This window comes from Ammospiza nelsoni, chromosome 8, assembly GCF_027579445.1.
Source record: "Ammospiza nelsoni isolate bAmmNel1 chromosome 8, bAmmNel1.pri, whole genome shotgun sequence".
Lineage (NCBI taxonomy): Eukaryota > Metazoa > Chordata > Aves > Passeriformes > Passerellidae > Ammospiza > Ammospiza nelsoni.
This window is the reverse complement of record NC_080640.1, coordinates 28,350,867-28,366,311: the sequence shown is the minus strand read 5'-3', so window position 1 is coordinate 28,366,311 and position 15,445 is coordinate 28,350,867. Positions and strand designations below refer to the sequence as shown.

At 38.3% G+C, this 15,445-nt stretch overlaps 1 protein-coding gene across 1 annotated transcript in view; it reads right to left on the bottom strand.

Annotated features, from left to right (window-relative positions):
* Positions 1 to 3,687: 3,687 nt before the first annotated feature.
* The window catches only part of BICC1 (BicC family RNA binding protein 1), an 89,791-nt gene continuing 78,033 nt past the window's right edge, over positions 3,688 to 15,445 (bottom strand). The window contains exons 15-21 of the mRNA XM_059476703.1: positions 14,203 to 14,368; positions 12,989 to 13,028; positions 12,162 to 12,316; positions 10,360 to 10,513; positions 8,280 to 8,440; positions 7,746 to 7,845; positions 3,688 to 6,666 (exon numbers count right to left, since the gene is read on the bottom strand). Of these exons, the coding sequence (XP_059332686.1) occupies positions 6,536 to 6,666; positions 7,746 to 7,845; positions 8,280 to 8,440; positions 10,360 to 10,513; positions 12,162 to 12,316; positions 12,989 to 13,028; positions 14,203 to 14,368 (907 nt within the window). The 3' untranslated portion in view covers positions 3,688 to 6,535. The remainder of the gene's footprint in view (positions 6,667 to 7,745; positions 7,846 to 8,279; positions 8,441 to 10,359; positions 10,514 to 12,161; positions 12,317 to 12,988; positions 13,029 to 14,202; positions 14,369 to 15,445) is intronic.

Below are 15,445 nucleotides of genomic sequence, written 5' to 3'. Positions count from 1 at the left end.
TCTATGAATGTTAAAAAAAAAAAATCAACCAAGCAAACTAACATTTCCTTTACTTAATCTTCACGAACAACTGCTCACAAGAAGAAATTATGCCCTCATCTACTCCAGCCTTGTAACCACAATGTACTGTTTATGCTGTGCTTACAAATTTATTACCTCACACTGGCCAAAGATGACCATTAGCACCTGTATCCTCACTGCCACAGCTTTAAAGTCCAACACAAAAAGCAAACACTAGTCTGCCTGAAAAGTTAAAATGCCTCAAACTTCCCAGAAGTACTTGCTTGAAACTTGAGTGCTGATCAGAAGAGAGCAGAAACTTGAGCCAAGCAGGGAGAGCCAAGATGTAGGGGAGGTGAGCAGACACCACCAGTGGCCAGGAAAGGCAGCGGTGCCAGAAGTGTTATTTCCAGTCTCCACTCATGGTTCTTAAATCCCTTAAAAAAATTCTTTCAAAGCTCTCATCCACTCTAGTGGTTCTGGATACTGTCCACACTAATCACTCCTAGGAAAAGAAGAAAACATTATGCTTGTGCAAGCAAAAAGCTCATCAAGCTGCATGCAAAATTTAAAAGTTTGCCCTTTGTAGCATTTGGAGTCCAAGTACAATGGAAAGAAGGAAAGAAAGAAAGAGTCAACAGTGGAGCATCTGCAACCAATTTCAGTGAAGATGGAAGATAACCAGTACTGGAGGCATGCTCAGGATGAGCCTTCCTACATGACAGATGCCTTCAGCATTCCAGTTTGCTGGCTATTGTCACCATTTGGTTCAAAGAGAAGCACTGCTAGCACGAAGCTAGTTTTAATTTAGCCACACCAAAACACCTCTTGCCCCACAGGGATTAGTTACCTCGTTGTTTCCCATCCAGTTTCCAAGCAAGATTCAAATCTTTCAGCAATTTAACTTTACCATGTCAGTTTTCTTTGTAGTGATTTTTCTGTGTAGATGCTGGGCTACATAAAGAGATCCTGTAGTGTTGGAAGAATCAGCACTCAGTACTCAACTGTCAGTGCTAAGCACCCAGTGCTTATTTAAGCTACTTCAAAGAAAGGGGTTTTTTTGGGACCAGGCATTGTCAACTTCTCTCTGAGGTGAGCTTCAGCATGAAAGCAGAAGAATACTTTTGAGGAACCAAAACACTGTTCAGCTGCATGGTGGAAAAACTCCTGCCAAAGAAAAGGGTTGTGAATATTTTGTTTTATCTGAACTTTGGATCACCTGAAAGTAAAAGGAAATTATCCTTGGGATCCATTTTGTTTTCCTTTAGTATATTTATATGTAACATACAGTAAGCTTTACTGTCTACAGAAAATTTCTTATGTTCTCAATCTCAAAAATACTCACATCCTCTTCACTTTGGTATTGTATATACACAGCATGAGATTGCAGTTCCCATGGATGGCTTTAGTTTTGGAACCATAAGTTATTGCCATGTCCATTTCAGGTCTCTTCAACTCTTCTGTCCTTTGTGGGTGACAAACCATGACGTTTATCACAGCAAAGAAGTGTAGCAACATCCATATCAGTTTATGCTCCTGGGGTTATTAAATTAGTAGCAACATTATTTCCTAAAACATTAATCACCCATTGTTAGAAGTGACAAATTTTTTGCTTCATTAGATAATTATTTTAGGTTTGTTTTTTTTTTTTTTTTCTCATATTATGTTTTGCTTTTTCCATCTGTTAGTTTCCATGAAGTTGCAACACAGTTTTGGCACAAACTTGGGAATTTCCATCACAATGTATTCATCTTTCTTCATATTTTCATCAACATCTGGAATCATTCTGCATTTCTCAGAGAAAATATTCCCCAAATCTTACTCCTTAAGAGAGCAGGGAAATTTGACACCAGATGATGCTGTAATGCAAAAACTTTCTACATTGTTTGAGTCTGTTTCTTTAACAGTACCTTTTCTTCAAAGTAAGAGGAAAAAAAATCTTTATTAACATTTAACCACTCCTAATAGCTGTGTCAGTATTCAAAATTGGCAAGTATGACTGTTCTACTACTTTAAAAATTAAAGTCTGCTTTACTAACTCATGAAAGCATGTAAAATATTAAAATTATAAACACTATAAAAAAGTACATCTGCAGCACAGGAAACAAAGATAAAACTCAAATTTTCCTTAATACAAGATATATAATCTACAAAAAGCTTTCTATAATTTCTGGATGCTTGTTACTTCTGCTCCAGATGCTATCTTAACCCAAATAAAAAGAAGGGAATTTTATACCAAAGCACAAGTTTATTGTGTGCTTTTCAGATTACAAGATAGTCCTCACTCACAACTACACCTAATTCAAAATAAGAGCTCTTTTATCTTTAACCATGCTAAAATACCACCCCTCCACCTGCTTAAACATCCTTACAGCTCACCATTTTCAAAGCAGCTGTCATCAACATAACAGACACCAACCATTCATATTGCAATTTTTTCTACAAGTTCCCCAGTTTATACATCTTCTGACACCCTCAAAAATTTTGCAGCAACTCCAGATAAAAGCAAACCTTCCTTCTGCTCCAGGATCAGTGATGGAAAGGAAGCTGGTTCTTCAAGGATAAAATGTAGCTCCAACTGTATCCAGACTTGCCTGGAATCAAATACTCCTGGGCTTATTTACAGTGTGAGCACAAGCTTTTGAATACCCCTGCCCATCACACCTGTAGTGACCAGCTAACAACAGCACTCATAAAAGTGGTGTAACTGTGTTTTCTGGGATTTGGAAAAACAAGATTCCTCCAGCAACTGTTAGATTGGAGTGGGATTCAACAGCAAAGAGAGATGCCTCATTTTAAATCTTTACAGAGTTTGGAGACTCCATCTATTTTCTCTTGTGTATTGGCAACAATTCTTAGAATGCAACTTTTTGTTCAGACTGAAAATCACCAGTTTTGTTCCACTGATTGACAGCAGAGAGAGACATGCCCAGTTTGTTCAAGAAGCAATCCTGTTGATGCTGTGCCATGCCAGCTGCTGGTAACACTGCTTGCACCATAAGGAGAGCAGCCAACAAGCTCTAATGCTCCATCACCTCCTTCTCTGTCCCACACCAGCTTTACACTCTACTGACTAAAGCTGTTGGAAGCAATATGCCCAAATAAATGGTCCACAAAGGAAACAACCTTGCTTCAGACCCTTGTAGATCTCTATAGGTCAGACAACAGAAACACGGTGCAAATTGCAAGCCCATCTGCCTGTAAATTTCCATGTAATTTATGTCAAAGCCTGGTAAATTGGTGCTCAGCACCACACCCAGTACTGAACCTGTACCAGCAGCTGTGGAGCAAACAAGAGGACTGACTGTGCCTGTTGTGTGCATGTCACCTCAGTGCCTCTGGCCAGCCTGACTGGTCATGTCCCAGCAGCCTGCAGAAATAATTCCCTTTCCCCTCCCCACCACTTACTGGACTTGCCAGTACAATGACCACTGTGAAAACACACAATTCTCTGCTAACCTGACCACAAGAGTCAAAGCGGGAGGACCAAAGGAAAGAGAGAATTCATGAGCCAAACCACTAAAACCTGCTCTGAATTGAACCTGTCATAATTTAACTCCTCTTGGATTAAGAAAAGGCACCCCAAAACAGCATTCTCATTTAAAATCCAGACAAAGACACTGTATGTGATACAAAATGAACAGTAAAACACATAAAGCATTAACATGTGAAAGAAACATGTTGCCATTATGTCAAATAGTGCTTTTTATATTTTATTAACAAGCAAGCATCCCTGGAACTGGGTCTATATAAAAATATTTCATGAACCAATCAGAATACAAGGGAGTTATATAAATTTATTTTATGCAACACTGATTAGTTTTGAAAATCTCCATTTTTAATGTTTTAATTTCAACTTTCATTTTCTTAAAAAAATCACTAAAAGGACACAACCCACAAAAATACAATCTGTATCTGCTCTATATTTACAGATAACTGGTCACTGTTAAGGCACAGATTTAAAACTAACATTTTATGTAGAAAGTCAAATATTTGTGCATAATGTAACACTAACGATACGATACACTGTACTGTTATATTCCCTTTGTGGAATCAAAGTAAGTGAGAATTTACTTCCAGTGTGGTTTTTTTTTTTTTTTTTTAATGTGAAGCCCTACTGAAAAATAATGTTGTTCATGGGAAATTCTTCACTTTGGTGTAGATTAAACAAGCTGCTCAGCAAAAGACCACATCAACTTAATACTGTAAAAAAATCAGTTTCTGAGTATAGTACCATCTGGATGGATAGCACGTACCTACAAAAGGCTAAAAATTTGAGTGCAAAGCTTCTGGATGCTTTTAAATTTAGGCAAAAAAAGTAAGAAGGGGTTGCAGAAAATTCTGTAGAAAGTGCTGCTGAATATTTAGTTCATTAAAAACATTTGATGAAATAAGGAGTCTGAATACAATTTGATTTGCAAGCGCTGGGCTTGCAAATGCAAACATTTAAACAACAGCTTATCTGTAAGCACATAAATAGTCTGTGTGAATGGAACTATCTGCATGCTTAGAAGCAAGCACAAGTGTAAATAGCTTTAGAATGAGAAGAGGTGGCTTCCAAGAGGGTTTCCATGAAGTTGCTCTTGCCTGTGCAACACACACACACACACATAAATCTCTCCTAGACATGTGGATATTGACTCTTGGCATTGAGCAGAGGAAGCTGCTGTGAACAACTGTGTGAGTACCAGATACAGCTTTAGCCAGTCACGTCTGCAGTGCCATTTGAAAACCAAAGCTGCTACTTGATCTACAGGGGAAGTCACCCAGGTATACACCATTAAGTAGATATGGCTGAAATGAGCACTGAGCAGCAATTTTTAGCTAACCACAAGACTTTATATTATTGCTTAATCATCTATGCCCTCAAATAATAGTCTCTTGAAATTCCCTTTGTGTGTGCAATTTTTGCCATAGATCATTTTGCATTCTCACCTTAAAAGAAAGAATTACCCATGGAAAGTGTCAGAACTCCTCTCACCCATTTTTACGTAAACCCCAACTACTGTAAATGTTATTCTAATGCCTTCTGTTAAGAGCACAGTGGTTTATGTCCATCTCAAAAGGCTTGTACACTGAACATAAATAATACATTACAGTAGAGGTAAGGTAATTCACAATATTTCTCATGGGAATGCTTTTCAATTAATGCTTGGAAACTACACATAGCATTGCAAAAAGAGGCACTTAATGGATTCCTTCATTACATTGAAACCCTTCATAAACCCATAACACAACACCTGTAAAGACAGAGGAATAACATTGCCAAATCTTTCGGACTTTCACAGTATAAGAATGCAAAATTTAGCTCTAGCCACTTATAACATGGACTCTTTCTGTTGAACATAACTTGTTTCAGAAATAGTTCATCTCCAGAGTTTCAAACACTTCTGCAGCTGACAATTACAAATCTAGATCGAACAAAACAGATGCTATTACACCTATTTTATGTAGGTCACATCATTGCTGCATGCATAGTCATGTAAGTAATATGTGTCATTTATTAAATGGCAACAGTGCTGTCTTGTCAAATTAGATTAGTTGTCTGTTTAATCAAACTGACAGCCCAGAGCTCTAGTTTGATGAATGCCTTTTGGTCTCTACCATAAATCTGCAGTAGATCAGTTTAATCTGTTACGTATTGTAGGTGTATAGAATCTAAAAATAAAAGTCTGATATAAATAAGTGTCCTTTAGTGGCAGGGTACTAAAAATAGCCCTTTGCTTTGAGACAACCATTAAAAACAGTTTTAGCATAAAGGCAGCAGTTAAATATGTTGACTGAAAAGGGTTAATATTGCAAGGTCCATTTTGGTCTTTCATTGCATTTGTTACAGTGAGTATTATTGCAGGCAGTAGTAGACTGCTTTATAAGAGCATAATAGGACTGGTCCACTACCAAGTGACTTGATTTTGGAACAATCTCTTCAGATAACTAACTACCTGGGAGACAGAGAGGAAAAACAAAACTCTGCATAAGAACCAGTTTCTAGTACCATTATAGTGAGATGTGACAATGTAGGAACACCTGAAAAAATTTGATTAGTGCCAATATAAAAATTGATATGGAAATGAAAGAGAAATAAATTTCCACAGGACAAGAAATCAGAACATGTAAAGTGCAGAAAGACCTCAATAATTATTTTAAGCAGTACCAGAAAAATCCATCTTGATAAAGCCAAATCTATGCTCTCTGGCATCCCAGCTCTTCATTCTTCCTTCATTCAACAAAGTACAAAATTCAGTGCATACATTATAGTTATAGGTAATAAAATACTAAACAAAGAACCCTATATTATTATTATTGCAAATTCTGTCCAATCTACATGAGTAAAACGTAACCCACATTTGGTGTTTCGAAAGACAACTGACAAAATGTGTTCTCTCTGATTTTTTGGCACAGGATTGTGCAGACACAACTTTGCTTTGGTCCTTGACACCCAAACTCCCAAAGTGCAGAGGGTGGTGTGCAGTGAAGGCTGTCCACAGGATTGCCATGTCCATCTTTGCAGCTGCTTTCTGAGCCCAGCCTCCTGCTACCAGCGCCCGCTGACGCTGGCAATGTCCGAGTGATACTGGCGCGGCAGTCTCCCACTGGCTCCACCTTCCAGGAACGAGGCACGGATGTTGGATGGGTCAAAGAGCTTTCTTCGGTTTTTGTTCAGTTCTGGAGGGGGCAAGCACACCCACAGAAATCCATTTTAATGCTTTCTGTCAACCAAATGCACTTCTGTTTGAATGAACAAAGTATTTCAGGCAGATAGGGTATGCACTAAAAATATCTGTGAGGTAGTCCAATTAACAAACAGTCCAACAGGATAATTAAGAGCATCAGGTTGAGACTCAGAGGCTCTACCTGGGACAATTCTTATTTGGCACTGATAATTTTTTGCAATATTGATTTAAATCAGATTGACATAGCTGAAACTTTAAAAAGTTTCTCTTACAATACTCAAACACTGCAATCTTCCTGGAAGCCCAACCATGCAGTGTAGACTGAGACTGACAGAAATGCTTGTTACCAACTTGATAATTTCTCAATGCACAATTCTTTACTTCTAACATAAAACTGAAGCAGTATTTTAACAAGGACTTTCAGAAAAAAACAGCTGCTCAGCTCTCATTTAAACATGAACCCTAATCTTGTGTTAGTAATAGCTCATCTAAAAGATTTTTCTTTTCCCCTCTTTCCTGTTCTTGTAAACAAATTCTGTGCTAGATACAAATTGCTGAGAGATTACACAGATTTTCAAGACTGCTACTGAACTAAGTACCTTTGCAAATCAAAAAACAAAACAAAAAAACCCCAAAAGCCCCCTGCAAGTAGGCACTTTTTCCCAGTAGGATGACTGCTCTGCTAATCAATAAAATGGAGGACAGGGAACCAAGAGGTTGAAAATGCCAGTTGTGACTGGTAAGTAGTGCTGTTCAGGTCCTGCAGTGCCTGTAATCTCAGAAATTCCTGGACCCACAATTTTGGGGCATTAAACTTCACAATGTGAGATGAACTTTCTACCAAGCTGCAGCTTTACAGGACTCTTGCAAGTGAGCTGGTATTAGGTAAGGGAAAAGCTTTATAAAGCCTGGGTTTAAGCACCTCTGGTGAGGGGCAAGTTAATATTACCTCTATAGACTCCAAGCATACTTTTCACTCTTTCCACTCTTTGTTGGCTGCAAATACACAGTTTGAGTGAGAAGAATACAAACAGTGCTTAAAATCAATACATGGCATTCTGAGTTTTTTACCTGAGATTGCAAGCAGCATTTTTCTTCTGGCACCAAAAGTGGTAATTCCCAGCTCTTTCAAATCTTGATCAGTAAGAGTGAGGAATGTCTGCAGATCAATCTAGAATTAAAAAAATAAGAAAACTATGCAAAACAAGTCTTTCCACAAAAGTATTAAGTAATAAACGTGGTTCAGAACAATCTCATTTTTTCCCCCTGCTCCATTTTACAGTTACTCATGTAGGCAGCAATCATGGCTTTTCAATGGCTGCTTCACATAGTTAGTTGCTCAATTTGCTACACTTGTGACAGAAAAGGAGAAATTTAAAAGTAACCAGTTCAGGAAAAGCAGAGAAAATCAGTTAGTCTTATTTATGAGTCTTGAGGTTTTGAGTATTTACCACAATTGTAAGATCTATGACCCAGCTTTGAAAGAACAGCTCAGGAAAACCCTGTCACAAAGTGAGTTCTAAGTGGCTTTTGGTGAAGAGGCAGCACAACTGGTGCTGGAAAACATCCTACCAACACAAAGCTGCCTGTCAAAGGAACACCAACCTCTTGCTGCTGGAATACATCTGTGTATTTGCCCAAACCAAGCTTGCTGAAGAGCTCAGGCAGATCAGATCCCTTGAACAAACTGTTGAGGCTACAGCCATTGCTTCCTGTCAGCGAGGAAATGCAGTCCATGTAGTTACTGCTACTGAGATAGTGTTCAGCTGGAAGGGAACAAGTGCACTTTTCAGACACATCACAGAAGAGCGTGGCTTTGCACCAACACTGTATTCAGCTAGATCATTATAGTTACTAAGTATTTAGATCTTTATTTTTCATTTAAAAAAAAAAAAAGCTTCCCAGTGGTCTGAGAGAATGAACAACATAAAGCAATTTTTTTGTTAATTAAGTTCTGGTGTTTGTTTTCTATAGACGTACTTTTGTCCATCCAATTAATCACTTTTACCCTTTATCCATACATTTTATTTTCTGGGAAAGGTACAGCTGCCACAGAACACTGTCCTTCACTGCCAATGTATTTGTGTTTCTAATTTTCTTCTAACACACATGTAAACACATTTTTAATCCTTAATTATTTTAATTAAACTAGAACTTCCATTTTTGTCCAATTAGGTTGAAAACATCAATAGATTGATTTCAAATAAACTTGTCATCTCTTTAGCTCTTCAAGTACTTAGAACACGATGTGCAGCCATTCACAGCTCAACTAATGTGCTTTTTAAAACCGTGAATATTTTTCTAATTGGAGCTATCCTTTCTTACCATGTCCAAATTTTATTATGTATGTACTTTGAGTTTGGGATTTAGGTTTATCCACTTTTAAAAGAAAAAGCAACAACAAAAAGTATAAACAGCCATAGTCCTTATTTCCCCATAAAGCAGAGAGGTAGTATGGACTTAGAATTCTCTGTCTCCAGTTCTCACTTTTTCAGAAAGGCATCTATTAACCTATTAAAAAATAAAGTTTCTAAGAGTTCAACTAAAGTAAAATTTCAATTATTTAAACTTGCAACAATGTTTAAAAAGCCATTGCAAAACATAGAGCCTGTATCCACAGAAACCAGTATTTAAAATTATGTTTGCCCATGCCAAACACATGGACAAGCTTCTTTTCATAGAATTGCCTGGATTGGAAGGGACCTGAAAGACCATCTCATTTCAACCCACAGCCATAGGCAGGGACATCTTCCACTATCCCAGGCTGATCCAAGCCCCATCCAGCCTGGCCTTGGACTCTTCCAAGGGATGCAGGGGCAGCCACAGCTTCTCTTGGCAACCTGTGCCAGACCCTCAGCACCCTCATAGGGAAAATTTTTTCATAATATCTGGGCTAAACCTACTCTCTTTGTAGCCACTCCCCCTTGTCCTGTCACTACACAGTGTTCTTGTAAATTTTATCCCCATGAGGAGACTCATGCTTTAAAATCCAGTTTCAGCATGGCTTATAACTTCACTAGTGAGCAAACAGCCCAAAGCCCTGGCTGCTGTTGCATTGGCAACAGAGCAGAATGAGAGTGGTCTAGAAATAAGCCTTTTTACAGATCTGCTTTTGGTACATCTTGAAAAACCCACTCCATGACAGCAAAGAGTTTTCAGCAAGGATGCCTGGCATTTAACAAATATCCTTAAAAGCTTTCCTTTCGGACCATTATTTGGATTATCATGTTATACAAGCTTCTTGCTTTGTTTTTCTAAGTTCTTCTAAGCTTTCTGATGTTTACATTTTTATAATGGAGTTTTTCACACATTTTTAATGTAAATAATAATAATTGTTTTACATTTCTTTCTAGAAGAAGAAAAAATTGATAGACTATTAGTTTGACCAGTGTGGCTTGAGAAGTAGCAATTTCATCCTCCAATCCATAGTCACTTTCAAAAGTCTATAAATATTAGAATTTGAAAATAAACTACCCTCTTTTTACCTTAAACATTTCAGCTTGTGTGTGTCATTCATTTCGTGTCCTACTGCAATACAAGCTCACACTTCTCAATTTGTAAAAAAAGTAATTACAAGGTGTCAGTAATTTAAATCCCTCGTGAAGTCAGGGCACATTCATTTCAAAATAAATACTGGTATCGAAATGATTATTTTCTTTTAAGCAGATAATAAGAGCTTATTAACCTGATTTGTTTTGTTTCCTTTTGGGGCTGCCAATTGAGGAGACAAAGTCGTGAGCAGAGGGTCCAAGGCCGTTCCGGTCTCTCCAGTTATCAGATTCACTGCCACTGCCCAGGTGCTCCCGACTGCTGGACCGGGACAGAGACATGGATGAGCCCTGCAAACCACAGACAGAAAATTCGGGCTGAAAACAGAGCTTTCATTGTGACTCAGATGTTTTCTTTGAAGCAGCTTGCTTGAAAAGCAGCTTTTAACGCTCCCAAACATTCTTCTGGCAGTTGATCAATAGGCAAATAATTGCAAACCGGACACAAAAACAGCAGGTGTGCCTAAAACATGTGCAGCTTACAGTTTTTAAGCAGAAGTTATTTAAAGGACATGATTCAAAATAAATTGCTCGGTATTTCCAAGTTTGTTTCCAAAACATTCCATGGTATCAAATTCCCACACAAATTCTAGACAAAGCAGTCTATTGACTACAGGGAAGAGAACATAACAGAACATTTATCTGAAGATAAGTGGATCAAGTACACACTACTTGACAACAGTTTTGCACACCATACTACAACAACAATTCTGCAATGCCGTGTAAATTTGTAGTTGTTTTGTCTGGGGTCTTTCTAAATAGATTTTCACATACCTGTGAAATACTTATTATCAACTCTCATCACTGTGAGTCAGAATGTAGCAATACAAGGCAGCAGTATTCCATGGGAACATACCCAAAAGAAATCAGCCTTGTAGATATCACATACTTACATGAGCTAATAACTATGGAAATGAACAATTTAATTCTATACACTAGTATCAAATTGCAGTTGAAAAACATCACTTAGGAGGCAATCTTTTACATTATTTAGTAAAACTGGCAGCCCTGAAGAAACGCTCTTCTTGGTTAGAATCACAGACCTATCTAGAGATTTTAGACATCAAGGCCTTGGGGAAAACCCCACCCCAGCTCAACCAAGACAGGAAAGAATGCAAAAGAAAACTGCAGATTTTGGATGCAGTTTTTTCTTTCCCCTAGTTACTACTGCATCTCGTGTAGCCAAGCCTACTACATGTAGCTGAATGGCTCAGGAAGTTGATATGCCAAGTGGAGAACACCAAGGCACATTTTTATCCCAGCTGCATATTTCTTTTGTATTAACAGACAGGTACATCCTAGAGAACTATGAAGTCCCCTTCTTCAAGGAGCATACAAGCAGGAGTGAAAAAGGTGTCTTCATGGAAGATGGAAAGGATTACAGCAAGAAAGCACAGTAAAAAACAACTTCAGCATGCCTTTGAGAAGAAAGGAACAAATTCCCTGCAAGATTCCCATGCTGGGACTCTGTGAGCCCACTGAATAGTGCAAGTAGAGACAGCTGTTCCAGTTCTGTCCACAGAAGGAAAGATGAGCTGCTGGTTCTGCTGTTCTCCTCCACCATGCAGTGGTACACATGATACAGTTTATCTGTCATATATACTCTGTTCTCATTAGGTTAAAAATTCCTTGCTGCTGGTTTGCAACTACTGAGATGTTTGGTCCCGTAAGTTGTTCAAAGCTCCTTTAAACAAATATATTTTAAGAAGCAGACATCTATGCTCTATGACTTATCTATGAAACAGATATAACTTGGTGTGTTGGGCTGAATGTATTCCATATGCCTTAATATTTGTGTAAGAAATATTTTTCACCATAAAAAAATATTTACAACATCTATCTGCAAGGCTTTGTTTTCACAGAAGTTAGACATTTCTCAAGAGAAACAACTGTATCATTCACTAAAAGTAAACTTTCATTACAGTATACTTTTATATACCTCATATGTGGTTGTCATGGAAGGCTTGTATGATACATGATTTGCTCTTCTTAGTTCCTTGATCGTTTCTGCAGGCATTGATTTAGAGAACCCCAAACCACTCCAAGTATTTGTTGGAGTTCTCACTTCTGTTACAACTGGCTTCTTTAACATAGCTGAAAATAGAGACAAATCAGTAAATCTCAGCCTTAGTCAGGGTACTGAGAAGATAATACTGAAGTGATGTTTGCTAACAGCCTGAGCCCAGCAAACAGCAAACCCTGAACACCTCCACTTGCTACATTGCTTTAAGGAAGGGTAGGATTCAAGCTATCTACTCTGCCAGAAGATAGTTAAATCCCACAGGGCTGCATGGAAGCTAAAAAAAAAAAAATCACATCTGTTTCAAAGAGAGGACCTTCTGTTTTTCTTTTGGTGAACAGGTAATTTGGTTTATTTTATAACAAGGTCAAAAATATGGTTAAGTCCCTTACCAATTCTACAACTTAATTTATCCCTGAAATAAGAGGCCATTTAGATGATACGGCAAACACCTTAAAGTTTAACTTGCATCCAAATAAAGTGAAGTGCTAGAGAAATAGGCTCTCTAAAAACCATATTGATCACTTGCACATGGATGTACTTACACATCCCATCTGCAAGCTGCTTATATCACATTTTATACTAGGTTGGTATTAAGAATTTTTTTGGAACATAAAGCTAATATACAAATGTTTCACTACCACTTTCAGATTTTATTTAAAATCAGATTACAAAACTGAAATTTCAGGAAATCATTTCATCCACATGCTAACAAACTTTTCAGAAGTCACTGTTCATCCACATACCTTTGGTTGCTAGTAGTTTCTTCTGTTCATAGTCAAATGCCTAAAAATTAAACATACAGAAGATAATTTAATTGCAATTCTAACTAAACGTCACTCCCGTACTTCTCTGTGAAAACAAATGTTTTCAAAGTGGCCAATGAATATACCTAGAAGAAACCTGAAATACTGCACAATAATTTCACGGTAGCTGAGTTAGAGCCTTAGTTAGTTAAAGTATTCACTCAAACACAGATTTTTAACAACTATTTGATTTCGATATGAGTGAGGCTGCAGCAGTATTTACAAACTCCTAAGGAAGAATTTTTTCTTCAATTTTTTTTTAATAAGTCATCTTTCAAGCATAGTTTCTCATCCTTAACTATCTGTTCTTAGCATTTACAACCTTCTGTAGCAGTACAAAAAAGATAATATATCTTTGCAAATCTGGGCACCACAGTTATTTTCAATAATCTTCCAGGTTAGGTTCTCCTCCATGCACTCATCTTGTGAAAGGAAAAGAATGTAGGTTTTGAGAGAATATAAAGAACTTTTGCTTGCATTCTACCTATGTCCATGGAAGATGTGAAGTTTAAATACCCCTGATGAAACAATCTACACTTTGTTGAATTACAAATTGGGAAATCTAAACACAAAATTACAAAAATGCTGTATTAGCCTGAAGTACTGCATTCTCTACTGAAAGTAACTAGAGGAATAACTGAAGAAAAGGGCTGCAAAACACTAGTCTGCCTCTTGTTCCACTACTCCATACAGTCTGGTTGTGCTCTCTTTCAACAGATCTAGTCTGAAAATAACCCTGTTACTGCTTCCTGAAAAACAAAGGGGTCTCCTCCCTCTTTGGGGAGATTTGCAGTAACATGGCAGTAGTTTATATTTGTAGGCTGTAATTAACTGAGCTGTCACTGCACATGAAAAGCTGCAATATGTATTTTGTAGCTATAATGTTCTCCAAACAACAATGTAAGATTTCTAACAGGCAAATGATGCTTGTGGAGACAAATACAGTCACACAATTTTCTGTACTTAAATTTTTCTTACAGAAAAGAAGAGCTTTTCAGCTTTCAAGACTTTTCATTGACAACCCACTCCTCAGCGAAACAGCTGTGAATGCTTTTACTGAACTGATGACAATTCAGTCTCCAGGGCCAGTCTCCTCTGCATTCTATGGTAACTTCACTCTGCACTTATCACTTGGCCTCATCCAGGGGACCCACCTGCATGTTGACGAAGGAGGGCTGCGGGGCCAGGCGCGCTCTCTCGGAGTTGTGCTGGGCGGCTGCCGCCCGCTCGGCCGCGCGCTCGCTGCCCGGGGCCTTCTTGTCAGCCACGGGGCCCTCGGGGGCGCCCAGCTCGGCCTCGGCCAGCAGCCTCTCCGCGGTGCTGCGGGACAAACACACTGTCAGCGTGGGGACACCTCGGGCTGGGCCACCTCAGTGCAGCCCTGCCAGTCAGCTTCACCCTGAGCACCCCGGCAGCCAAGTTTGAGACGTGTCTGTACACAGAGATCTCAGTGTTTTTAGCAATATTTCCAAACATGCCAGATCTCCTGTGTCTTTTTCTGTCAGTGAAGGAAAACAAGTGTTTATCCTTCCTGTATTACCAAATACAAGGTAGAGCTTACAGATTCAGTTTTGAGCTGTCTGGTATCTGGAGTTATTGCATTCAATCCTACACAGTGTGATTTCCTGTTTAGCCTTGCTCAGGCCAGCAGTTCTAACAGGTTCATTGTTGTAAGATAAAAAGGGATTGCATAATAGGGACTAAGAAAGCAGACATAGGCTCTGCTTGCTTTCACAGATTCAATAACTGCAGTCCTTCATGCCTACATTAACTCTTGGTGCAATTGCTTTTCCCCCAAACTCAGACACATTTTAGGGCTACTCTAGAACAGTATAAACTCTTATTTTAAAGGTGTGGCATTCTCATTTTCTGGAAAAATCCCTTTGCCCAGGATTTTTTTCCTGGGAAGCTGAGAACCATGAGAGAAAAAGGAAAACAATAATTATCTGATTTGCTTCTCCTGTGTTTTGCTTCTTTGGAATGTGTTTGGAGATTGTTTACCAACAGGTGATTGTTTAACTAGTTTCTGGTGTGGGCTGTTTTCACTCATGGGCCAATTGCGGCCAAGCTGTGTCAGGACTCTGGAAAGAGTCACGAGTTTTCATTATTATCTTTTTAGCTTTCTGTAAATATCCTTTTTGTGTTCTTTAATATAGCATTCATAGTATAGCATTCTTTAGTATAATATAGTATCCTAAAATAATAAATTAACCTTCTGAGAACATGGAGTCAAATTCATCATTCCTCCCTGCCACAGGAGCACCCCACAAATACAATAAAAAGTCATCATGTTTAGAAGCTGTAAACTACTATCCCCAAGGAAACTGTGAGCACTATGTCCTCAACAAAAAGAACAAGACACACAAACAACCAAATTTGGTAAGCAGGATTCCTCAG